The sequence below is a fragment of the Chiloscyllium plagiosum genome, unplaced genomic scaffold, assembly GCF_037043375.1.
Source record: "Chiloscyllium plagiosum isolate Xiang-an unplaced genomic scaffold, Cpla_swu_hap1 HiC_scaffold_17, whole genome shotgun sequence".
NCBI lineage: Eukaryota > Metazoa > Chordata > Chondrichthyes > Orectolobiformes > Hemiscylliidae > Chiloscyllium > Chiloscyllium plagiosum.
Genome location: NW_028270155.1, coordinates 64,740,457 through 64,765,622, shown reverse-complemented (window position 1 = coordinate 64,765,622; position 25,166 = coordinate 64,740,457). Strand labels below are relative to the sequence as shown.

The window sequence follows — 25,166 nt, the reverse complement described above, 5'->3', positions numbered from 1 at the left end:
ATGTTGGAAAAATTAGTGATAGACCAGAAGTTTGGGAACTTTCAGAAACTAGCAAAGGAGAACTGAGGAGGAACAAAAATAGATTAAAAGTAAACAGGTGAGAAACATAAAAACAGAGCTTCTGCAAGTACATGAAAAAGAAAGTAAATGATCCCTGCTGGATGAGACTGGGGAATTTAATAATGAAACCAAGAAGTGTCTGAGACTTGAACAAAAAAAGTCGTATCTGTTTTCACAGTGAAAGGCATGAAAGCACCCTGATTTTAATGGAAAAACAGAGGGTGTAAAGGCAGAGAAAACTTAAAATAATCACTGTCACTTGAGGATAAAGGACTAAGCTAACTACTGGACAAATTTCTATGACTAAAGACTGACTTGTACATGAGGTCCTTTTAGGTTTTTTTTAAAAAAAGTGCTTGCAAAGATTAGAATGCATTGGTTGTAATTTGCTATAATTCCCTAGATTCTGGTAACGTCCCTGTGGGAAGCTACAAATATAGCACTTCTATTCAGGGAAGGAGGGAGACAGTACGCAAGAACAAACTATTTACCCTAATGTCTGTCATTGGGAAAACACTGGAATCCATTATTAAGGATTTAATAGCTGAACATTTATAAAATTGACTGTGTTTGTTTGCATTACAATGTGCTTTTATGAAAAGGAAATAGTATGTGACAAATGTTGTGAAGTTATTTGAGTGGATCAAAAGGGATATATACACGTAGGGTATTTCGATTTTCAAAATAATTTTGATATGGTGGGGTTGTAGAAAGAAAGGCTATTCAGGAGGCTTTTAGGGCAGCACGGTAGCTCAGTGCTTAGCACTGTTGCCTGACAGCGCCAGGGACCCAGGTTCAATTCCAGCCTCTGGTGACTGTTTGTGTGGAGTTTGCATGTTCTCCCCGTGTCTGCGTGGGTTTCTCCTGGGTGCTGCGGTTTCCTTCCACAGTCCAAAGGTGTGCAGGTTAGGTGGATTGACCATGCTGAATTGCCAGTAGTGAGCAGGGATGTGCAAGCTAGGTGGATTATCCATGGTAAATAAGGGGTTACGGACTACGGTGAGATGCTAACTAACGGGAAGCGGAAGACATGGTAAATGAATTGAATTCAGAAGGGCAAACTAACTAACTGGCAGAGTACTACCTGGATTAGTGCACCTCAATAATTTTGCTATCTATATGAATGACTTGGATGGAGATCAAGTGTATTTTGGCCAGATTTGCTAATGACATAAAGATGGATAGGGAAGCATGTTGAGGTGGACATTATCTACAAAGGTGTAGAGATAGGTTAAGTAAATAGTAAGTGTTTTGCAGATGGAGATTTATGGAGAAACTGCATTTGAGTGGTTTTGTTGAAATTCTTGCTGAAATGCTGCAATACATCATTCAGATAACAACAAACACTCTTTGACAATGTTGAAAAACTGTTACATCTTTGTATTTTTAAAATCAGTTTTCCTGTTGCTTTAAAACAGTATTTAAATTGGTCTAATTCCAAACTTTTGAATAAGTTGAATTTAAAAAATGGCCTTTTTTGCAGATCAGGTCAGAATGATGTGTCCTATCATACTAGACATTAAATGTATGTTTGTTTCTGTTGCAGCAGACTCAGCTGCGCCATGCAATGATAGTCGATGGACACAGAAGTGGCAGTCTTCAAGACCCCTCAGGAGAACAAGCCTCTCCCTGAGCTCTGGATTCTGGCATGCTACAGGCAGGCATTCAAGCAGACGCCTGTTGAGGGCTATCCCTCGGCAGGTAGCTCAGACACTGCAGGCAGATGTATTATGGCAGATGGGGCATACAGGTGCGTAGAGGATTAGTTGGTAAAGCCACGTAGCTGGCCGAACAACCTCATGTTTGATCATGTCGAATTGAAAACACCTGGAAGGAAGCAGATTTTATGGATTAACTGTCTTCCTACAGTGTTTACAATTGGATACGCTCTGAATTCATTTTGCTTTCCAAAACAATTCTGGAACACCGCTATTAATTAGATATCATTCTAAGGGGGAGAGATTTATGATGATGATGACTTTTACTGGCTGTGTAGTCCCCTCCATCAAGTTAGAATGAGTTATAAGAACCAAGTGTTGAAGATGCTGGAAATCATAAGTAAAAGCCAACAGTCTGGAAGGATTTAGCAGGGTTGACCGTAACTGTGCACAAAGAAACACTTAAGGTTTCATATTGATGAGTTTTTGTCAGAACAGTTTTGCAATGCAAGTGCATTTTAGTGAGTCGTTGTTTTGCAAGTTGCTATAGCCATAAAGCTAAGGATTTAAATACAAGCTGTTCTTCTATAACACGTGTTTCACCAGCGTGAATTGGCTATAATGCAGTTGATGAATTGTGGGTGATGTTTGCAGAACTTTCTGTTGAACAGGTAATACTGGGTTTTCCATAGTGCGATTTTTCTATTGAGTCAGGTTGCAGAGGAGCACACTGTCACGATATAGCAGAACAATCACCATTTGGAAACCAATAACTATACAAAATGTATTTACATTCACAAGAACTCTATCCATATTTTGTGAAACCTGATCTAAATGTGCTTTGGTAAACCTTTTAAAATAAGTTTAACCTATAGTTGTGCAAATACCTTCTGTATAATAAGCATTTGTGTCATCCTATGACCATTGATAGCAAATGCACTGATTTATTTTTGTTGTCAATAGTAAAAACTGCATAAAATGTCCCTAAAATTCTTTTATGGCTTTATCAGCAAAACACCACAATTTCTGAGGTGCCATTAATTCCTTGGATTGCTTGTCATTTATGGCTGTGATCACTAAATATATACATTACTAGTTTGGTTGAATTATGCTTCAAATGTATTTTTTAGGAAGAATTTTTATTAACCTATCCAAGTCTTGTTTAATGGAAAACTTCGATGTCGTTTGTAATGTAGTAAAGTAGCTCAAATAGAACCTGAACTTCATATGTAAAAATATTTTAGACTTCAGATTTTTTAAATTTTGAGAATAAATTTAAGGCGCTTGTCAGAAGAAATCTATTTTAAATTAAAAAAAGATTAAGAGTACCACATGACAACAAGCGTGTCATCTATGGATGTGCAGGTTAGGTGGATTGGACAGGCTAAATTACTCGTAATGTCCAGGGATGTGCATGCTAGGTGAATTAGCAATGGGGTTACAGGGTTACAGCGATATTGTCGGAGTAGGGGAGGGGTAGCTGTGGGTGAGATGCTCTTCTGAGGGTCGGTGTATATATAATAGGTTGAATAGCCTGCTCCCATACTGTGTAGGGCTTCAATGATTCTATGAAACAGACCATGAGAAGCAAATGTGAGAATGAGATATACTCTTTTCATGTGCACCAGTGTGTAAGGTCACATTTTAAGATTCTTGATTTTGCGTTAGATTAGGTGACAGCTAATATCTGAAATGCAAAGGTCTAAAATCTGATTGTTTAACATTTTCTACATTATTTCTTGAATTCAAGAAGCATTGCTACTTGGTCAAATTCTGTGTTTCGAATGCACTACTGTCATTTCACTGCAATTTTGTTTGGCAGATTATTCAAAGTATTTATCACTCTTTGCATTAAGTTCCTTAAGGTTGTGTGTTTTGCCTATAGTCAAATAATTGAGGTTCTAGCATTTCTGTAATATTTTGCTTCAAACATTCATGGGCTATCAAGTACCATTCAACTTTTGCTCAAATTTCTGCACCAGCTTATCTTGTTTTTTTAGATTAGATTACAGTGTAGAAACAGGCCCTTCGGCCCAACAAGTCCACACCGACCCGCCGAAGCGAAACCCACCCATACCCCTACATTTACCCCTTACCTAACACTACGGGCAATTTAGTATGGCCAATTCACCTGACCCTGCACATCTTTGTGATGTGGGAGGAAACCGGAGCACCCGGAGGAAACCCACGCAGACACGGGGAGAACGTGCAAACTCCACACAGTCAGTTGCCTGAGGCGGGAATTGAACCCGGGTCTCAGGCGCTGTGATGCAGCAGTGCTAACCACTGTGCCACCGTGCCGCCCGATATTGCTTCTCCCATTGCTTTTCAATTGACTGATTATACTCATTTAAGCAAATTCTTCAAAACATTAAATTTAACCACAAACGTAGCTATTTTACCTAGGAAATACTTTGAACCGTTTTACACTGGTGACCTTTTCTTTAGAGCCAGATATAATCTGAACTGCCATGCCTTTGGCGTCTATGCTGTTATTGCTTGTGGCTTCCTGGACTCTGAACCTTTGCAGACACACACTGGATAAGATCTATCTGTACATCGATGACAGTGATTGTTAACAAAACTATTTGTTTCATGTGGAAAGTGTTTCCAGCAATACTGAATTATTATATTGCATGTGGTTTGAAGGATGATTAATATTAATAATTGTGCATCATTTCAGGACTTATTAGTAACATGGTGTTGATTAATTTTAACCTCTTGAAGTTCACATCAGAGAATGTGATAAAAGCATGTACGTCGTCTCTTCATAAAATGCCTAAAAGCCTTGCATAATCCAATTTATTAAAAAAAAACACAGCTATTTTGCTGAATTAGTAAGCATGCTCTTTGCCAGACTCAGATGAAGCTAAGACAGAAATTTGGGACCAAAGCTATCATAGCAGGATCAATAGCACCCTAGTGTTATCATCAAGGAACTTGTATAAAAATTGGATAGCTGTTAATTGACTAGGTCTAAAATCTGAGCACTCACTGGCTTTGCTTCACAATTATTTTCATGACCAAAATGATTGTGCAAGTATGTAATTATGTTTGGATGTTCAATAGCATGTGTTGCTGATAAAGTTTAAGGCTTTGAACAATGGACCTACACATTATGCTGTCTTTTGATCACCAATTGTAGTGAAATTATACTGATTTCTCTTTTTTTTTCCCCTCTTCACTGCTCCCTGCCCGTCCCACCACCAAAGTCTGACTGCTTGCTTGTTAGACTTGCCATTATTAATATTATTAAAGATGCTACTACAAAAGCAAAAGGGTTTGAGATTTTGGAAGGTTGGAGCTCAGGTCTTATATCAGGTTGTAAGTTTGCTCGCTGAGCTGGTGGGTTTGATCTCAGAATTTCGTCGCCATGGGAGGTAAATTCATCAGTGAGCCTCCGGTGAAGCACTGGTATTCTGCCCCACTTGTTATTTGTGTCTTGGTTTGTTGTGGTAGCTGATATCATTTCTGGTCCTGTTTCTGAGAGGTTGGTAAATGGGGTTCAATGTTTGTTAATGGAGTTCCGGTTTGAATGCCAGGCCTCTAGGAATTCCCACATAGTCTTTATTTAGCCTGTTCCAGTCGAACAGATATCCCTCTACGTCTGTGTATATGGATACCAGTGATAGTTGGTCATGTCTTTTGGTGGCTAGTTTCCTGCCCGTCTACCTGACATTATTTAAAAGTGCCCCAACACACTGCAGTACCCATGAATTATGAGAAGCCGAGGAACAACACCTATACAACGTATTCCGGAACAATGGTTAAGCGTAGTCTGCTGATTCCTGCACAACAGACTTAACCTGGAAGACACAACACGCCCAGAGACTCTAGCCACCCTGCCGTGCATCTGAGACATATCAGAGATGACGATCAGACTATTACTAAGACCCATAGGCATCATGCTGGCCCACCAATCTACCACCACACTGAAACAGCTCCAGGTGACTTTAAAGGACCCCGTACCCACAGTCAGCAAAAGGAATGTCATACACAAAATACCCTGCAAGGATTGCAACAAACATTACAATGGACAGATAGGCAAGAAACTAGACACCAAAATACATGACCAACTATCACTAGTATCTTTACACACAGATGAAGACGAACACCAGTTCGACTGGGACAACATATCCATTCTGGGACAGGCTAAACAAAGACACACACAGGAATTCCTAGAGGTCTGACATTCAAACTGGAACTCCATTAACAAACATAGATTTGGATCCTGTTTTCCAACCTCTCAGAAACAGAACCGGAAATGATATCACCTGCCACAACAAACCAAGACACATAAACAGCAAGTGGGACAGAACACCAACACTTCACCGGAGGCTCACTGATGATGTTACCGAGCATTGTGACGATACGTCTGAAAACAAACCAACCAGCTCAGCAAGCAAACTTACAACCCAAAAGTGTTTATGTTTACAAATGTACTTATTTCCTCATAGCACTGTGATAATGATGCACACTGTGCTTCAAATTGGTACTAAAGTCTGGAATTATGAATTGGACAAGAAGTAACTCAGGAGAAAATATGGAAGGAGATTCGTTTTTTATTTTAGGGGGTGTCTTGTGCTAAATATCAGAGCCACATCTTCAAATTGTTACTTCAGTAGTTTTTGGAGTTGTACAAAAAAACCCGGCTGCACTAAATTGCATATCCATCAGAGGCAGTGTCTGATATGTTATTTCCAAGCTGCTACCGAATTGGTCTCTTTTTGTTTCTCTTTACCATTGTTAATAATATATTGCTTATCTAAGCTGAGACATTTCAAAATTAGTGTTAAGTCTAAATTATTCATACGTAGTCATGTCTTTGATGTAGATCCTAATGTAACCTTGGGCAGATTACTAGACTAAAGAAGCAGTCAAGTTGAGTGTGGTTGGTGTCCAACAGGAAATCACAAACAATAGCATTGTAACTATATGTTGCATCAAGGCCATAATTGCTTGGAATTTTAAATAAAACCAGTTTAAAAAGGTACTTACCAGAACACATGGACCTCCCTCATGCTGTTAATTCAACATTGCTACAATTATTCAACTCTTCTTTCAAAGTCTTCGCTACCTGGTCGATGCTTTAAATGACAAAACTGAAACAAATTTTTTTTAAGTGCATGCGTCTTACTGAGTAGGCATCCTATCAATCCATATATAACAGCCTGTTTTGAAAATTCTTATCCTGCTTTGACAAATTCTACCACAAAAGATGGGGCTTACCAAAACGTGAGAAAAAAATTGGCATCATTCTGGAAAGAATGCTATGGGTGGTTCTGTTTCTTGAAAAAAAAACAGGGTCTGCGCATGCACCAAAAACCAGTCAGTTCTTCCTTCACAATTTAATTCTGTCCATTTGTTTTTGAGCTGTATTATTTAGAGACCACAGAGGGTAGAAATATGACCTTTTCCCACCTACAGCCATTGAGCTAAAGTTATTGAGTGTGCAAAGTGGGGCAATCGGTTTTTGAAGCAAAAGGTTCGTATTTGAATATGACCTGCTGTGTAGTTGACTATAACTGTGTGTAGACTCAGTTTGGATTTTGCTCATGTTTCCAGGTGTTGGTGTGAAAGTAGCAGTGTTTGATACGGGACTCAGTGAAAAACATCCCCACTTCAAGAATGTGAAAGAGAGGACAAATTGGACCAATGAAAAAACTTTAGATGATGGTATGTACACTTGAATTATGTAAAACATGTATCACAGGCTTATGGATGTGAAGAAGTGTTTGGAGTAAATCTATCTTTCAATATATGTTTTCTTATTGTGAGCTGTTTTAGATGTGTGCATAAGATTTTTACAAACATTACAAAAACATTTTCAATATGTATTGCTTTATATGATGTATCTATCCCCAGATAATTTTTATGAAAAATGTAAAGACCTAATACCATTGGGTAAGGACTATTCATCTGCATTGACAATCTGAGATTTAATTTGAGTATCTGCAGAGGCATAAAAAAAGCAAATCCATTTTTTGTTTATTTTTGTTTCACCCTGCCATCCTACATTTTGCTTGCTGTGGATTATTATGCCCTCGTTCCTCAGGATGTTGTGGAAGAGTGCATGGAGTTCCTGTTCACTGCAAGCTTTTTCTAAGCTTTCAATTCTGATGAACAGGTTCTAAATTCTTTCAGTATTTGATTGAGTAATATTTATCTATTATAATCTATGTCCTCTTTTAAAAATACTCACACCAGTGTCTTTTTAAAAAATATATCTTTGGAACAGAGTTTTCTGCTCTTGCATCCTATTTCTCTTATTTCCAAGTGGTTGGTTTTCATTGTAGTCCTTTAATCTCTGAAGTGTTCTGAAAAGTTTTCTGTGCACAAACAGTACTATATAAATGTAAGTTGAGATTTTATTCAGATTAGTCAAAGAGCAATTAAGAACAGTGATAGCCAACTTCTCAAAACAACATGCCCAATGACGCAACACAAGACGTGATATTCATAAACTAGAATTAAAATTTGAATGAAAACTGTAAGCTTCTAAAATATACTAACTGGATGGCCCAGAGCTGCTTTCCTCACCTTTCCCAAATTACTACAAATTTAGTAGAAGTAAACATAAACGTCACTTCCATCCTAACTGCATAAACTTAGCTTTGGAGAGACAACGTCATGGCCATTATATGCATGATCTGTGGGGCTGCCTTCTCTGAGGGAATTGTGCTAAATCTGCTCAAAGGTGCTGCATAAATTTATTTCTCTACCAGTATTTTTGGTTTGTTTTACTTAACTGTTTTAAACCTGACTGGAGAGATTTAGTTAAGTTCTGCATTAAAATATCTAAAAAATAAGCACTATTGCAGTTTCTTTTAAAGCGATAACTTCAAAATCGTTGAAGCTAAAATAATTGGTTGCCATCTAATTTGGCACCATGAATAACAAGGAGGTTTAGTGATTAAAAACTGAAATAACATATCATTTGAATGGAATGACTTGAAATAATTTAGCTTCAGAATTGGGTTTTAAAAAAAACCAAGCCAGTACAGCTTGGCTTTCTCTAAGTTGCTCCATGAGCAACAAGAAGTCAACCACAGTCTGGGGCTTGAGTCACAATGGGACAGGTGAGATAAGTATGGTAAGCTCCTTTCCATGAAAGACATTAATGACTATCCAGCAGTTTTCACAGTTAAGTTTTCTTGGATTACCCTAAACTACCAAGTTCAATCAAATTAATTCTACAACCTGAGTTTGAAAGCTCAGATCTGGTATTCTCGTCCCATTGTCAAATTCCAGGCTACTGTACATGTGAATAAAGAGGAATAGACTGTATTTTGTTTAAAAAAAAAAGCAAAGATCTTTGAGGTACTCAGGATCCACAGCAGAGTAGGGATAGCCTGAAAAAAAGCATTTCAGATAACACACAAATCCAAGTTTCTGTATGAGAACGCAGCTCAATGTAATTATAGATCATTAGGTTTTTATTGTCAGTGGCTGTAATCAGTCACTTGCTATTACATTTTATTCAGCAGAACCATCATTTATTGGGAAGTTATTTTCCAAATGGAGAATGGTTTTCCTGCTGCCGGCTTGATATTGCAAATTCTTCTGAGACAGTGGTGCAGGCTGGGCTATCATTTATATTGCTCTACATCCAAATATGAAAAAGACAGATGAGTAATTTTCTTGCAATTGTTGCAACTATTGAATGGTTACAACATTTTGATCTGCACTTTTTATGCTGAAAATAGTTCTGTTCTTGAACTAACTGAGAAATAGTTCTGTAAACTTGAACTTTGCTCAGCTGGTCTATTGCTGTATGTGTTGATTGAAACTTTTCAAGAGGCTGGTCAGTAGCTTTAACAGTTTTCTGGGGAGGTAACTTCATATTCCCATCTCGCTTTGAAAATGCATGACATGTATGCTTCTTGATTGTAAGCGTTTTGTCAATGATGGCTTGCCAGGCATTATTAAGGAGATGGTGTGCATTTTAATTTGTTCTAATACATAGACTAATTAATTAACTAACAGAAAGCATCATCACCTTTATAGTGCAGTAACTTTCTTTGACCAAGTGGCTACTATATTTCATGTTGGTATTGCAAGGCATTTGCGTTGTAACACAAGTGACACGTGCCTGAAGAAATATAATTTTCAATATTTTAGTTATGTCTTCATTGCATCTGTTTGTTTCAATTCTGTTTAAATTTGCCTTTTGAATGTGTAAATTTGTATGAAAAGAATGGGAGGGGTCTTTGCTGCAGTGTTTGCTGACTTGAGAGGTGGCAAATTCCTCCGTGGATAGAATCTGCAAAGAGGTCTCAGACAGAATTGTGGGGTATTCAGAGTTCTACTCTTTCTGCAATAAGCTATGCTTGGATAAGAAATGACTTCATGTTAGGGTCTAATACTGTGATGCTACGTCTGTCCCATCATTGAGCATTACATTTTGAGATTTCTTCTTTGAAGATTTAAGTTCTTTTTAGTTATGGTAAGGAAAAGGAAGAAACAATTTTCCTGCATTTGAACATATCAAATGGGAGAAGATATTCATTGCTGATAGTATTTCATCCACCTTGAAACTATATCTTTCTTTGCTTTTTGTTGATGTTAGGCTTAGGGCATGGGACGTTTGTTGCAGGAGTGATTGCCAGCATGCGAGAATGTCAGGGGTTGGCACCAGATGCAGAGTTGCACATTTTCAGAGTCTTTACGAACAATCAGGTAACGTGTTCTCACTTTTCATTCTCCTCTGACCTTGTTATTATGAGGAATGGGTTTCAGGAAAAGTTTGCAAAGTGATCTTTGCTGCAGAAGAAATTGTAATTGTTATTATTACTAATGCTACAGAAAATCTTCTAAATTTTCTTGTCACTATAGAATAATAATCAGAACATAAGTTAAAGCTAATCATGCAGTTATCCAAATTTGTACAATGTTGTTATTTGCTACATATCACAAGTGAATAGTTCATCTGATGATTTATCTGCATTGACAAGATAATGCATAGAGAGTTTCCTTAGCAAGTTTGGTGATTAAGCTACTGAACACTTCTTTACTGTGGTCGTACAAAAACAGTCTGTTTTTAATATGAACAAACCATTTCGTCCTACAGGGTGGATAGACCAATTGTTTGACCTGGCTGGATCTTTCGAAGTACATGTCTTGTTTATGGATGTCTAGAATGTGACGTTATCAATCTGTTTAGTTCTGTGATGTCCAAAATCTTAAATTTGTAAAGCCTCGTGAGAGAAATTAGTGAAGCAGACTTAAACATGGGTAAACGCATAGGCATCAAGTTACTTAATTGCCCGTTTATCAGTAGAGAAGCAGAGTATGATTTTTTGCATTGCTAAGTATCCTAAAACTGGTTCCTATTTCTTAGGAACTACTGGTCAGATCAAAGTGTGTATAAGGTTTGAAATACTTCACGACTGACTGGTTATTTATTATCCGTTTTCCTGTTGGACAATGGCCAGAGGAATTTGCTTTTACAGAGCAAATTTGTATTGGGGTGTACTTTATTTATGCAGTTATAATATTCAAAATATTAGGTACATTCTGATTATTTGACTTTTGAACCCTAAGTAGATTGTATTGGTATATTTGAATGATCTAATAGTTTTAACAGTACTTATACTTCTTATTGTTCATCTCATTTGTCATCATGAAACGTTGGCTTTGTTTTTACTGCATGCATATCTTGAACAGCTGTAAAATGGTTTTGGCCTGCCATTTGCATTTGGTATGCAGATTCATTTGGGTTTGTTAAGGACAATGTCTTAGCTTTGCCAATTTGTGTGTGCGTCAGTGAGGTGAGTACTCTTGAGTTATATTATTGGATAATTGCTAACCTGTTGTATCCTCATCTCTTTCTATTTAACTGCATATTTAAAAGTGATTCTTTTGAAAAGTTAAAGGGAGGCTTAAGTTCCTAACTAAGCTAATACATTATTAGAATTGGAATCCCTACAGTGTGGAAACAGGCCCTTCGGCCCAACAAGTCCACACCGACGCTCCGAAGAGCAACCCATCCAGGCCCTCTTCCCCCACCCCACCATCCCACATTTACCTCTTGAATAATGCAGCTGACCTACACATCCCTGAACATTAAGGGCAATTTAGCATGGCCATTTCACCTAACCTGCACATCTTTGGACTGTGGGAGGAAACCGGAGCACCTGGCAAAAACCCACGCAGACTCTGGGAGAATGTGCAAACTGCACACAGACAATCTCCCAAGGTTGGAATCGAACCCAGGTCCGTAGCGCTGTGAGGCAGCAGTGCTAATCACTGAGTCACTGTGCCACCCCTTAGATTTGATTTGAGAGGAGAGGGGCTCCCTTCTCAATTTGTTTTATGATATAAAATATCTGTTAAGTATACAATACACGAGATAGTAGAAAATGTCTTGGCAGTATTTAAGTAGCAGCTCTGAATTGTGTTGGAGAATGGGCAAATTATGAATGTTCAGTTACTTCTGAGTAGATTTCTGTTCTTTCTGTCTACTGGGAAAGTGATGGAAGCAGCCATTGAAAATGGCATTGATCGTGTCACATGCACTTTTAGTCTGGAGTGGAACAGTGCTAAAATGAAAAAAAATGCTGTGTGTGCATCCCCGGTGTTAAAGTGGCGTTACTTAAAATAAGATCTAAAAGAACTTGTGGTTTTATTCATTTGTATTTATAGAGTCGTAGAAATGTACAGCACGGAAACATATCCTTCGGTCCAACTCGTCCATGCTGACCAAATATCCTAAATTAACCTAGTCCCATTTGCCAAATTTTGGTCCATGTCCTTCCAAAACCTTCCTACTCATGTACCCATCCTTTTAAATATCGTAATTGTACTAGCCTCCATCATTTCCTCTGGCAGTTCATTCCATACATGCACTACACTGTGTGAAGAGGTTGCCACTTAGGTTCCTTTTAAATCTTTCCCCTTTCACCTTAAATCTATGCCCTTTAGTTTTGGACTCTCTACCATCCGGAGAAAGACCTTGTTTATTCATCTTATCCTTCCCCTCATGATTTTATAAACCGCTAAAAGATCATTCCTCAGCCTCCAACACTTCAGAGAAAATAGCCTCTGCAGTTCAAACCTGTCCCAGCAACATCCTTATAAATCTTTTCTCTACGCTTTCAGGTTTCACATCATCTTTCCTATAGCATGGAGATCAAAATTGAGTGCAGTATTCCAAAAGTCGCCTCACCAATGTCCTGTATGACTGCAATGTGACATCCCAACTGCTATACTCAATACATAGACCAGAAAAGGCAAAACTATCTTCTCTACCCTGTCTACCTGCAACTCCATCTTCAGGCAACGATGAAAGTGCACACCAGGATCTCTTTGTTTGGCAATACTCACCAGGACCTTACCATGAAGTATACAAGTTCCTTAACAGAATGCAGCACCTTACATTTATCAAAAGTAATCTTCATCTGACTGTCATCAGCCCATCTGATGAAGGACCTGGGTAACCTCCTTGGCTGTCCACTATATCACTAATTTTGGTGTCATCTGCAAACTTAGGAACCACTCATCTTATAATTCATATCTAAATCATTCATATAAATGACAAAAAATAGTGGACCCAGCAGCAATTCTTGCTGCACACAGCTGGTCACAAGCCTCCAGTTCAAAAAGCTACCCTCCTCTGTCACACTCTGTCTGCTACTGGGGGCCGGAGTTGGTTTAGGGCTCATAAGTGTATTCTTCACTTGGTGATCCATGAATGGCAAGTGCTTCAGTGTAGAATAGTCTAATCGATGCCTAAGATAATTATAAATGTTTGACTTGTGATTTTGGAGATGCAGGTTTGTGGCAATTTCTTTTTGGATGTTTGAGCTAAGTAGGTGTCTTCTATATCTTGTTAACATTATCTAATTAACAGGGCGTTGCTGGAGTTTATGGAAGTTACCTGTTTGGATTTTTAGGTAAAATCTGCAACGCGAAGGAAGAAAGAAAAAGTGAGGAAGAATAAAAAAAAAGTCTATATTTCCACATGTAATGTTGACTTTGAAGTACATGCCTGTACAATCTATTCTGAAATCGTACTGTGATATATGGGCTTGATTCTTCACCCTGATATTCCCAGGATAACTTGACAGCAAGAGCAACTCAACTGACATCTTGATATCAGTGGATTAGACTTTGTGTCATTTTTTTTTTATTTATATGATATTAGCTATTCACATATGAGGAAGTGGTAAATGAACATAAAATATTGAGTATAGCATGTCTGCCACCTGTTTCTTGTTGGTTCAGTTTCTGGCCAGTCGCCTTCATTGTATTTAATTTTGAAAGATGTTTGGTATGACTTTTTAAAATGAGTAATGATTGCAAGCAGTTGATCGGTGGGAGGAAACTCTCTAACTCCAAGCTACATGTCTGTCTTAAATTCAAATTTGTTAGTGAAATACACTTCGGTTTATCCCCCAAAGGTTAGTAACTATCCATTTGTAGACTCGTTTTTTTCACATTTTCAAAGTAAAATAGTGAATGCTAAATTGTTGTTGTCTTGTATGAATTTATATTTGAGTTTTACTTGTTACAGGAAATTGTTCTTGATTTTATTTGTCACTTGACAAGTTGTTTTTTAAAAAATATCAAACTGCCTACAGCAGAAGAGAGCTTCAATTTTGTGTGAACCCAAAACACACACATGGAACTTCAGTATGCCTCTATCCTAAATGCTGTTTCTTTAGCGGTGGTGCATTGGATTATCTTTTAGAAATGTAGTTCAGATCCCATTGAGCTGAGGCTGTTGGTTTCGATTCTTAATAAAATGACTAATTTTTTTCACATTTTCAAAGTAAAATTAGATTAGACTTAGATTACATTACAGTGTGGAAACAGGCCCTTCGGCCCAACAAGTCCACACCGACCCGCCGAAGCGAAACCCACCCATACCCCTACATTTACCCCTTACCTAACACTACGGGCAATTTTTAGTATGGCCAATTCACCAAATAGTGAATGCTAAATTATCGTTGTCTTGTATGAATTTATATTTGAGTTTTACTTGTTACAAGAAATTGTTCATGATTTTTTGTCATTTGACAAGTTGTTTTTTTTAACTCTGATTTCTCTCCACAGATGCTGCCAGACCTGCTGAGCTTTTCCAGCAATTTGATTTTGTTTCTGATTTCCAGCATCCACCTGTTCTTTTGGTTGTTATTTTGACTGACTATTGAGCAACAGTTGAAGTAGGGAGATAAATTTGTGAAGTAAAGGAAAAGATACCTAGTGTTTTACTGTGGAAGTAATGTAAGTTATGGAAATAAGTAGTTCTGATTTTGTTTTTAACTAGGTCTCTTACACCTCTTGGTTCCTGGATGCCTTTAATTATGCAATTTTGAAGAAGATAGATGTACTGAACCTCAGCATAGGTGGACCAGACTTCATGGATCATCCCTTTGTCGATAAGGTAGGTTTGAATGACAGATGGGTGGACAAAGTCATTCACTATTCGCATTAAGTTTTTGATTTAATTGTGCAGTATTTACTTTCTGAGGCCATATACCGTGTCTTTTGTATTGCAGAGTTTATGCAAGAAAAATGTTTTGTATATACCACATAACTGAGCACATTTGACATGTTGGGTTTGCTGGAGACTTGATGTGGGGGGTTCTAGAGTAGATAGAACTTTTTCATTCTAAACACATGGCTTCTCTCATGACCATTTGTCTTTCATTTGCCTATTATCTGCTAAGTGTGCAATTTCATTTGCCAGATGAATATTCTTTATGTAACTTGAATTCTGTGCCCCCTTGGTAATGTGACATGGTGGTATAAAGTATAATTTCAAGGATAGCTACGGGCAGGCAATGAATGCTGACCCCGTCAAAAATGTCCACATCCCATGAGTGAATTAAAACCTATTGTGATCACAGCTGGATCAAGTTGCCTAGCCTTGAGGTTATTAATGAATCCTATTACATTATACAATGCCAGTCTTAATATAATCTCGTCACTTATGTGGAGACAGTGCAAAGAATATGTGCAAGGATGACTTTAGACATTCACCAATGAATAATGAAGCGAGCTCGCCTCATGAAGTCTTTAAATTATTAAAAGCTTTTGATAACGTAGATGCAGAGTTTCCTTGAGTGGGAATGATCTCTCGACATAAGAGAGTCACCAAAAATCAAACAGAAAATTCAGAATTACTCAGGAAACATCATTACAGTTAAGAATGTGGAAATACCTATCTCAATGTGGTTAGCACTAGTTATGGAACCACTTAGAGGAGAAGGGAAGAGAGGGTTATTCTGATATGGGACGAGAAAGTAGACTTGACTCATTCTACTGAATATCCTGTTTCTGTGATGTGTAATTCAGTGCATTTAAAAGACTTCTGTTCTCAAACAATTAACTCTCTTTATCTGGCATGAAGTCCTAATTGTGATATATTTTCTGAAGATGTTTGTGTCAGTAGCCTGATCTGACTGTGCACATAAAGACAATGTCTGTGTATTTTCTTAATATTATTCAAATAACGTTTAGAGTATTTTTCCATCCTGATTTATCCTTTTGAATGTTCCTGTACTGAAACAATTAATCTTTGGAGTACTGGCAAATTCAAGAAACCTGTAGGCGCCTTGACACAATAATGCTTTCAGTTCACACCCTGGTACTGAAGTAAAACCTTGCCACATATCTAGATATCAGCAGTAAGTTTAATACAACAATAATCTTATTCAACTCCAATAACGTTAGGTTTTTAAAAGATAACTGTTCAGTTTCTTTCTCTTCTGTTTTCCAAATATTTTCTCCTACCTAAAAATGTAAAAGTTTAATTTTTAGTGAATGTGTATTATCTTTTAACACTACTTTTTTTAATGTTTTGGCTAATTTGTGCCTCTTGTAGAAATAAATCTGGTGCGGATAGTATTGTGAAGAGCTAGTAGTAAAACATCTTTGAACGATAGAGATAAATTTGCTGTTTAAAGTTTATTTGACAAACATCTTTGATTTTATAGGTGTGGGAGCTGACAGCTAATAAAGTGATCATGGTCTCTGCAATTGGTAATGATGGCCCCCTTTATGGGTGAGTTTGGTTTTCTTGACCTTAATGTTTCTGTTCAAGCATGTTGCTAAAACAAAAAAAAGTAATGGACACCTGAATTTTAACTACTGGGAAGCAAAATGTATGGAACTACTATTGTTCAAGTGGATGAGATAAATATTTGGCAGCCAGATCTGCAGTCAGAATGGAAAACTTCTTCTGCCTGTGCATCATTGGTTAATTAAACAAAAATCATATTTTGGACAGCATGGCACATTTTTTGTGTGTGTCTAGAACCAAGAAAATGAACCTTCTGTTAATATTATCTGTAGATTTAATTGCTTGGTCAGAAATGAGGAAATGTGAATTTTGATCATATTCCACACCCTAAATGTGACGCAATTGGTATAAGTACGTGGGTTGTGTTGTCTGTTTTAATTCTTCAGGCAGTAGATGACTCTAACACGTTAATTATACTTCTTAAATGGCACTTTTCACCAAACTCTCCTCCACCCTGTTGTCTTGAGTAATGATGCTGTAAACCCTCTCACAGCCCATGCAGTGATATTTCATTATGTTCTGTGATTTTTAAAAAAAATTACTGAATAGTTTTTGAATTGGAATTTTGAATGTTGAGGTCAGGAGGTTGAGGGGTGGAGCAGATTAGTGTCAGAAAGGTGAGTGAAGATGTTCAGTGAGTCATTAAGTATGACCTCACAACATTCACAGAATATAAAATGGCTGAATTATGACTGAATCCAGTTTGGGCCTGTGAAATCTGACCCGCATTTCGCAGGAGCTCCTGAGGCAGGGATTCTGTTTATTGAAATAATTGGTCTTTATAAAGTCAGCAAAAGTTTGTGTCTTGCTTTTGTTGGATACGCTTGCTGTAGTCTTCTGTTTAATTGTTAACGTCCAAAAGTCGCTTGTAGATCATGTTGTGAATTCATTTGTAAAATTAGATCCATTTGTGATATGGAAACGCTTCCAGAGCTGGGAAGTGACCAAAAATGTTGTCTTATCACATTTGCTGAAGTTTAAAATTTTGAAATCTGAGATGCAAGATTGTCTCTAATCAGCAGAAGTGACATAGAGTCATAGAGATGTACAGCATGGAAACAGACCTTTCGATCCAACTAGTCCATGCCGACCAGAAATCCTAAACTAATCTTGTCCCATTTGCTAGCACATGGCCCATATCCCTCTCAACTCTTCCTATTCATATACCCATCCAGGTGCGTTTTAAATGTTGTATTGTACCAGCCTCCACCACTTCCTCTTGCAGCTCATTCCATACAAGCACCACCCTCTGCATGAAAAAGTTCCCCCTTAGGTGCCTTTTAAATCTTTTTCCCCTCACTTTAAAGTTCAGCCTTCAATGCTCGAGGAAAAATAGCCCCAGCCTATTCAGCCTCTTCCTATAGCTCAAACCTACCAGTCCTGGCAACATTTTGGTAAATCGTGTCTGAACCCTGTCAAGTTTCACAACAGCCTTCTTTTTGAAGGGAGACCGGATTTGGACACCGTATTCCCAACTCCTATATTCTATGCACTGACCAATAAAGGCAAGCGTACCAAACGCTGCCTTCACTATTCTGTTGACCTGGGACTCTACTTTCAAGGAATTATGAACCTGCACTCCAGGGTCTTTTTTGTTCAGCAACACTCCCCAGGACCTTACCATTAAATGCATAAGTCTTGCCTTGATTTGCTTTCCAAAATGCAGCACCTGACATTTATCTAAATTAAACTCCAACTACTACTCCTCGGCCCATCCCATTGTCATCTCAGGTAACCTTCTTCACTGTCTACTACACTCCAATTTTGGAGTCACTTACAAACCTACTAACTGTACCTCCTATGTTCACATCCAAATCGATTATGTAAAGTATTGGACCCAGCACCGATCCTTGTGGCACTCCACTGGACACGGGCCTCCAGTCTGAAAAACAACTCTCCACCACCACCACCCTCTGTCTTCTACCTTCGAGCCAGTTCTGTATCCAAATGGCTAGTTCTCCCTGTACTCCATGAGATCTAATCTTGCTAACCAGTCTCCCATGGGGAACCTTGTTGAACGCCTTACTGAAGTCCATATAGAGCACATCTACCGCTCTGCCCTCATCAATCCTCTTTGTTACTTCTTCAAAAGACTCAATCAAGTTTGTGAGATACCATTTCTCCCACACAAAGCCATGTTGACTATCCCTAATCAATCCTTTCCTTTCCAAATAAGTGTAAGAACATTTTTTTCTGCTTCAGGTTTCCAATCCAAATTTTCCCCAAGAACCATGATCCTACTCTCTCGGATTCCATCCTTTAACCCTGACTCTTCTGACTAGCTGAAAGCTTTTCTTTTAGCTATCTGCAGGTGCTATTTAATGACTCTTCTGTTAATTGAAGTACAGTAATTTCAATCAACTGCATGAAGGAAAATTGGACAGAAAATTTGCAGCAAATAAACACGAACCCTTTACTTGTGAGTTTATAACTTCAGTAGCGACAGTTGGAGTAGCCTTGCTCAGTACCAGGTTTCTCAATACATTTTAGAAATTATGGGTTCAATTCCACACTGGAGAATTTAGCATATTTACAGCAGTTTCAGAGATGCTGTAATGTTGGAGTATTTGTGTTCTGAATGAGACTTTTAAGTAAAACTCCTTCTTCTGTCTCATCTTAAAAGAGGGAGCAGATTAAAGATTTCAAATCCAGGAGGAGCAGGCCAGTTCTTCTGCTCTCTTGCCCACAAACAAAAGCTGCTGAAGGAGCAGTGAATCTATGGTGTTATGGAACATTTTATATGTAGACTGCTCAGCATAGTTTTGGATGATGTGAATTTTCCAGACTTAGACTTTGCATGACCTGAGAATGTGAAAGATACTCAAGTAGGCATTGAGGATTTGGATAGACATGAATGAATGATAAGTTTTGGTGCAAGTAAGTACCTAATATGACTGACTCACAGTTGGATATCTCGCACAGAATCTTCTTGTTGATCATGGAGATGAATTGCAAAGTTTTCCAAGTGACTGCTTGTGGGTTGTTTCTCCCATGGCATCTGAAACCTAATGTTGAGCTGTCTGTTGATGCAATTTATAGCTCGTGCCTTCTTTGAGAAGGGTCACTACTGAAGCTTGAGGGATATCTTTTCAGGCGTAATTCCAGTATTGCTTAACCACACACAGTTACTTGCCAGCACAATGGTGATCAATTGCAAAGGATTTAATGTAGGTCTATACTGATTCCCCAGCCTTCACACACCTTTTCCCACCCTACTTCCTGCAAAAATGCCATTCTGTATTCCTAATTCCTCCGCCTCCACCGTATCTGCTCCCAGGAGGACCAGTTCCACCACAGAACATATCAGATAGCCTCCTTATTTGGAGACCGCAATTTCCCTTCCCACGTGGTTAAAGATGCCCTCCAACGCATCTTGTCCACATCCTGCACCTCCGCCCTCAGACCCCATCCCTCCAACTGTAACAAGGACAGAACTCCCCTGGTGCTCACCTTCCACCCTACCAACCTTCACATAAACCAATCATCCGCCAACATTTCTGTCACCTTCAAACGGACCCCACCACCAGGGATATATTTCCCTCCCCACCCCTTTCTGACTTCCGCAAAGACCGTTCCCTCCGTGACTACCTGGTCAGGTCCACGCTCCCCCCTACAACCCACCCTCCCATCCTGGCACCTTTCCCTGCCACCGCAGGAATTGCAAAACCTGCGCCCACACCACCTCCCTCGCCTCCATCCAAGGCCCTAAAGGAGCCTTCCACATCCATCAAAGTTTCACCTGCACATCCACCAATATCATTTATTGTATCCGTTGCTCCCGATGCGGTCTACTCTACGTTGGGGGAGAGCGCTTTAGGAAACATCTCTGGGACACCCGCACCAATCAACCACACCGCCCTGTGGCCCAGCATTTCAACTCCCCTTCCCACTCTGCCGAGGACATGGAGGTCCTGGGCCTCCTTCTCCGCCACTCCCTCACCACCCGACGCCTGGAGGAAGAACGCTTCATCTTCCGCCACGGAACACTTCAACCGCAGGGCATCAATGTGGACTTCAACAGTTTCCTCATTTCCCCTTCCCCCACCTCACCCCAGTTCCAAACTTCCAGCTCAGCACCGTCCCCATGACATTCTTTTCCACCTATCCACTCCACCCTCCTCCCTGACCTATCACCTTCATCCCCTCCCCCACTCACCTATTGTACTCTATGCTACTTTCTCCCCACCCCCACCCTCCTCTCATTTATCTCTCCACCCTTCAGGCACTCTGCCTGTATTCCTGATGAAGGGCTTTTGCCCGAAACGTCAATGCTCCTCGGATGCTGCCTGAATTGCTGTGCTTTTCCAGCAGCTCTAATCCAGAAACTGTGGAATAGCTGTCACATGATAGACTGACATTACATTGTTATAAACCAGCTGTTTTTATAGAACATAAGAGAAGAAATTGAACCCTTCGAAAATATTCTAAATTTGTTGAAACTTACAGCAGCATTATTTGTTTGCAATGATTGTATTGCCTTGGCCTTTTCCAGCACCCTCAATAATCCTGCCGATCAGATGGATGTAATTGGTGTGGGTGGAATTGACTTTGAAGACAACATGGCTCGATTCTCATCTAGAGGAATGACTACTTGGGTAAGTTGTAGCATCATTTGTATTTCACCCTCTTGCAACTCTGGATGACAGCGGAATGCAGTTGATGCCAGCTTAATGATTTATTTGTAACATTAACCCAAGTGATTAACAATACAAGGCTAAAGAGAGAGTTTAGTGTCTACAGTCTTAGACAAATGCAACAGCCTTCTCTCAGTATTTGGATTTTTGCATACCAATGACCAACTCCTAGTGACTAGGCTGAGCAAGAGTTTCACAGGTAAGGCACGTTTCTGAAGCTTTGGTGTTGTGTATGTGTTGATTCAGTTTGATCTGCAGTGATACGTTGTTTATTGCATAAAGGTGAAGCTGATGTTACAACACTATTTCTATTGAATTGTACCATTCGAAATTTTGTGCAAAAGGTGTTCCTGAACAGCCCATTTGAGGAACAAGATAATATCTTTTTTGCACTGCTGGGTTTCACTTTTGGGGAAGAATTGAGACCTCTCCCTAAGGTGGTTTCTCTCGACCAAGTTTGGCTTTGGTTTGATGCCCCTGCTCGATGGAATGCTTTGTAATTTTTTCTCTCTCCTTATGAATACTGGAGTAATACAGCTTGTTTGCTTCTGTTCTACCTCTAAAGTAACTAATCACTTTTTTAAAATTTGTTCAGGATGTGACTGACATTTATTGGATCCTGTATTTGTGAAATTTTATCAACACAACTGCTGATACTTTTATAACTGAGCCTTGTATCTCTTAGAGGATAAGGCTATAATGGAATGCTGTGCCCTAGTGTGACCTCACCCTGACACGAAGTCTATTTGTATTATATTTGTTCAGAATTTCCTGAAACTAAGTGGAGAACCAAGTGGTGGATTAAACATTAACACTTATTCTTTGATTGCTATCAAGGCTTCCAGTTATTTTCTGCACTGGAGATGAAAGTCCTGTCGTTGATCTGAACATTAGTTTTGTTTCTTTCTACAAATACTGCCAAACCTGCTGAGTATTTCCATTTATTTTTCCTTTTTTATTCTGTCAACAGATTCAATCCTTTTGGGTGCTTGTTGTCATTTTTAAAAAATTACAAATCTCCAAAGATTTAAAGTTACTTCAAGAGCTCCTGTCACACAAGTATAATTTATTGGGATACTGTTTTGTTTTCTAGCAGATGATACAGGTCTTTTGAAATGTTGGCATCACTTTGGATCTTTGATTTCAGATTTTAAAAAAATACCACTATGTTGAACCATTTAGTTTGAACAGGGTATCATTCAGAACACAAGATTAGGACATGCCATGATGATTGGAGTTTTTGTGACTTTAAATCTTTCAACTAAGGGGAAGTAATTCATGGACAAGGTTTTATTTTTAAGGAGGTGACCTGTAACAGAGGAGCTAACCCCCATCCAACGGGTGTTCTAAGTAACATTTATTGCTTAGTTGTCATTGGTCATGAAATAATTCAGTATGTACCGTACTTGGTGATAACAGAACCAGCTCAGGCACAGGTTACTAATCTGTTTGTAATGCTTCTTGGCATTGATATCCTTTTAAGAGTTGGATATAGAGTTGAAATATAGCCAAGAGTGAAAATGTATTTTTCCAGAAATATTTCATGTTTGGTAATTTCACTTCACTTTAATAAGGTTTAACACCCATATTCTTTCACAAGTTAAATTGCAGAATGCATTGAACTACTAGTCTTGTATTTGATGGACTAATGTGTAATGGTATACAACAGAAATGGTGAGAAGCAAAATTAGACTGATCAAAGATATGTTCAATTCTTAAACCAACCTAAACAAAAAAGTAAAGAAAATTAAGCTCAGGTTTGCAGTTTTTCTTTCCTGGTATCAGCTGTTTCAGTTATAACAGTTTCCTGTTTGAAGCAGCAACTTCAAGTAGGTTCCTAAAGTTAAACTAAAAACTAAACTTTACATTGGATAGTTAGTAATGCAGTGAAAAGTATACTGAATGGTCACTTGCACTTAATTGCCTACTCACTGTGCAACAATAACCAGTTGATAGAAATTTTTTTAAAAAATACCTCTGTCTCAAACTTGGTTGCAAGTATGAGTTTAAACATATTTCTAACTTCAGAACTTGGGTTCCAGTCAGCTCAATGCCCATCGATTATTTTCTCTTCCATTCCTTTTTCAATAGGAGCTTCCTGGTGGCTATGGAAGAATGAAACCAGATATTGTGACTTATGGCTCTGGTGTCCGAGGTTCTGGTATGCAGGGTGGTTGCCGCTCACTTTCGGGAACGAGTGTGGCATCTCCAGTTGTGGCAGGTGCAGTCACTCTGCTTGCAAGGTAAGTATATGGGGGGGCAGTTGAAAAATGTTTGATATTCTGCAATAAAAGTGTGTTTGAATAATTGGTTATATACCACTTTGTGGGTCTTTGAGAGGCTTTGGAATACAAAATAGAATCGGGCTGCATCTAATTCCATTAGTATTTGGTAGCTTCATGCTGCAACATGCATAGATTATACTTTTAGATTGAACCTGTTGCAACATACATGTTGTTTCTTACATTACAATAATATTTCAAAATTACCTCATTGGTGTAATGTACTTGAGTGTTCTGTGTTTGTGAAAGTCATTATATAAATTAGTTATTTTTCTTTTCGTGTGTTAGTTCGGATCCATTTGTAGTCTAACAATGCATCACAGTGATGTTACACATGTGTTTCCTCCACCACTGAAGTTAGCTGTTTGCAAATTTTGGTGAAAGGATTACATTTGCTCATGTATAGAAAAAGAAATTGTGGTATGGAAAATATCCCATATGCAAGCTTGCTTATCAAATTTTATGCAGGATGTTTGTCAAACATGGGGCAATGTAAATATTTAGGTGATGTTTACCTACCATAAATTAACCTGAGGTTGCAGTGTGGCTTTTGTAACATCTGGGGAATGCTCATACTCTTCTAATGTGTTTTGTTTTTAAATTTTTCCAAATTCTTATGTTTTTGAGGGCTTGCAAATGCCAAAATGAGGAACCAATTATCTATGAGTTAATCATCACCAAATAAACCAACGTAACTCATCTCACTCTTTCTTTCTTTCTTGCCAAACTGTCACAATGCGAGACGCAAGGTTGCGGAAATATCTATAGCAAATAAAATAAATTTCATCTGCAAAACAGATGCTGCTTTGCTGACTTGCACCTAAAAGAATATTCAGTACAGTAATTTGCTTTGTGTTCTCTCTCTTGTGTTTGAGCGACGGTATTACATTTGGCAACTGTTAAAGATTCAAGAAAGGAAAACTGACATCAGTTACATAATTTTTACCACCTATACACAGTACATCCAGCATTGCAATTCCCAGCTAGTTTAAGGTTTTATGCCCCCTCAATACTGCTGTGTTAATTTGTTTCTAATACCTGAAGCTGTATTGACCACGCCAAGTTCCTTTCATTTTTATGCCTCAAGTTTAATTCATTTCACTTCCCTGCATTTCTTTTTTGAAATAGTGAGATCTGCGATATTTGAGCTGCTTGTCAGTCTCTCTGCAATGCCACTTCTTAACCAGAGGCTGCAATTAGTTTGAAACAGAAGTCTATTTATTTTATAACATATATAGAGAAGTATTTGATTTCTTGCTTTAGCATAATCTCTCAAGCTTGATTTGAAGAAGGTAAATCCATTTTCTACCATGCTAGTATCATAAGCTCCAATACCCAGTCGTTGTCACATTTGTAATATGCTCTTTAATGGTAAGGCTTATGTCAGTTATAATTGGATGTTTTAAAGCAACTTGTTTGCAAGTTCTGTGGCCCCTCTGAAGCAGGCAGGCTGGCCCAGAGGAAGGAACATAAACGCTGCATCAGTGGAGTCCTTCAATTATAG

General features: G+C 38.5%; 1 protein-coding gene across 2 annotated transcripts in view; it reads left to right on the top strand.

Annotated features, from left to right (window-relative positions):
* Positions 1-25,166, top strand: part of mbtps1 (membrane-bound transcription factor peptidase, site 1) — a 142,895-nt gene that overhangs the window by 62,838 nt on the left and 54,891 nt on the right. The window contains exons 4-10 of one of the 2 annotated variants that reach the window (XM_043707204.2): positions 1,610-1,810; positions 7,284-7,394; positions 10,288-10,397; positions 14,989-15,105; positions 16,661-16,728; positions 21,239-21,341; positions 23,472-23,623. In XM_043707204.2, the coding sequence (XP_043563139.1) occupies positions 1,610-1,810; positions 7,284-7,394; positions 10,288-10,397; positions 14,989-15,105; positions 16,661-16,728; positions 21,239-21,341; positions 23,472-23,623 (862 nt within the window). Of the gene's footprint in view, positions 1-1,606; positions 1,811-7,283; positions 7,395-10,287; positions 10,398-14,988; positions 15,106-16,660; positions 16,729-21,238; positions 21,342-23,471; positions 23,624-25,166 lie in introns of both variants that reach the window. The other variant, XM_043707203.2, reaches the window with a different exon arrangement.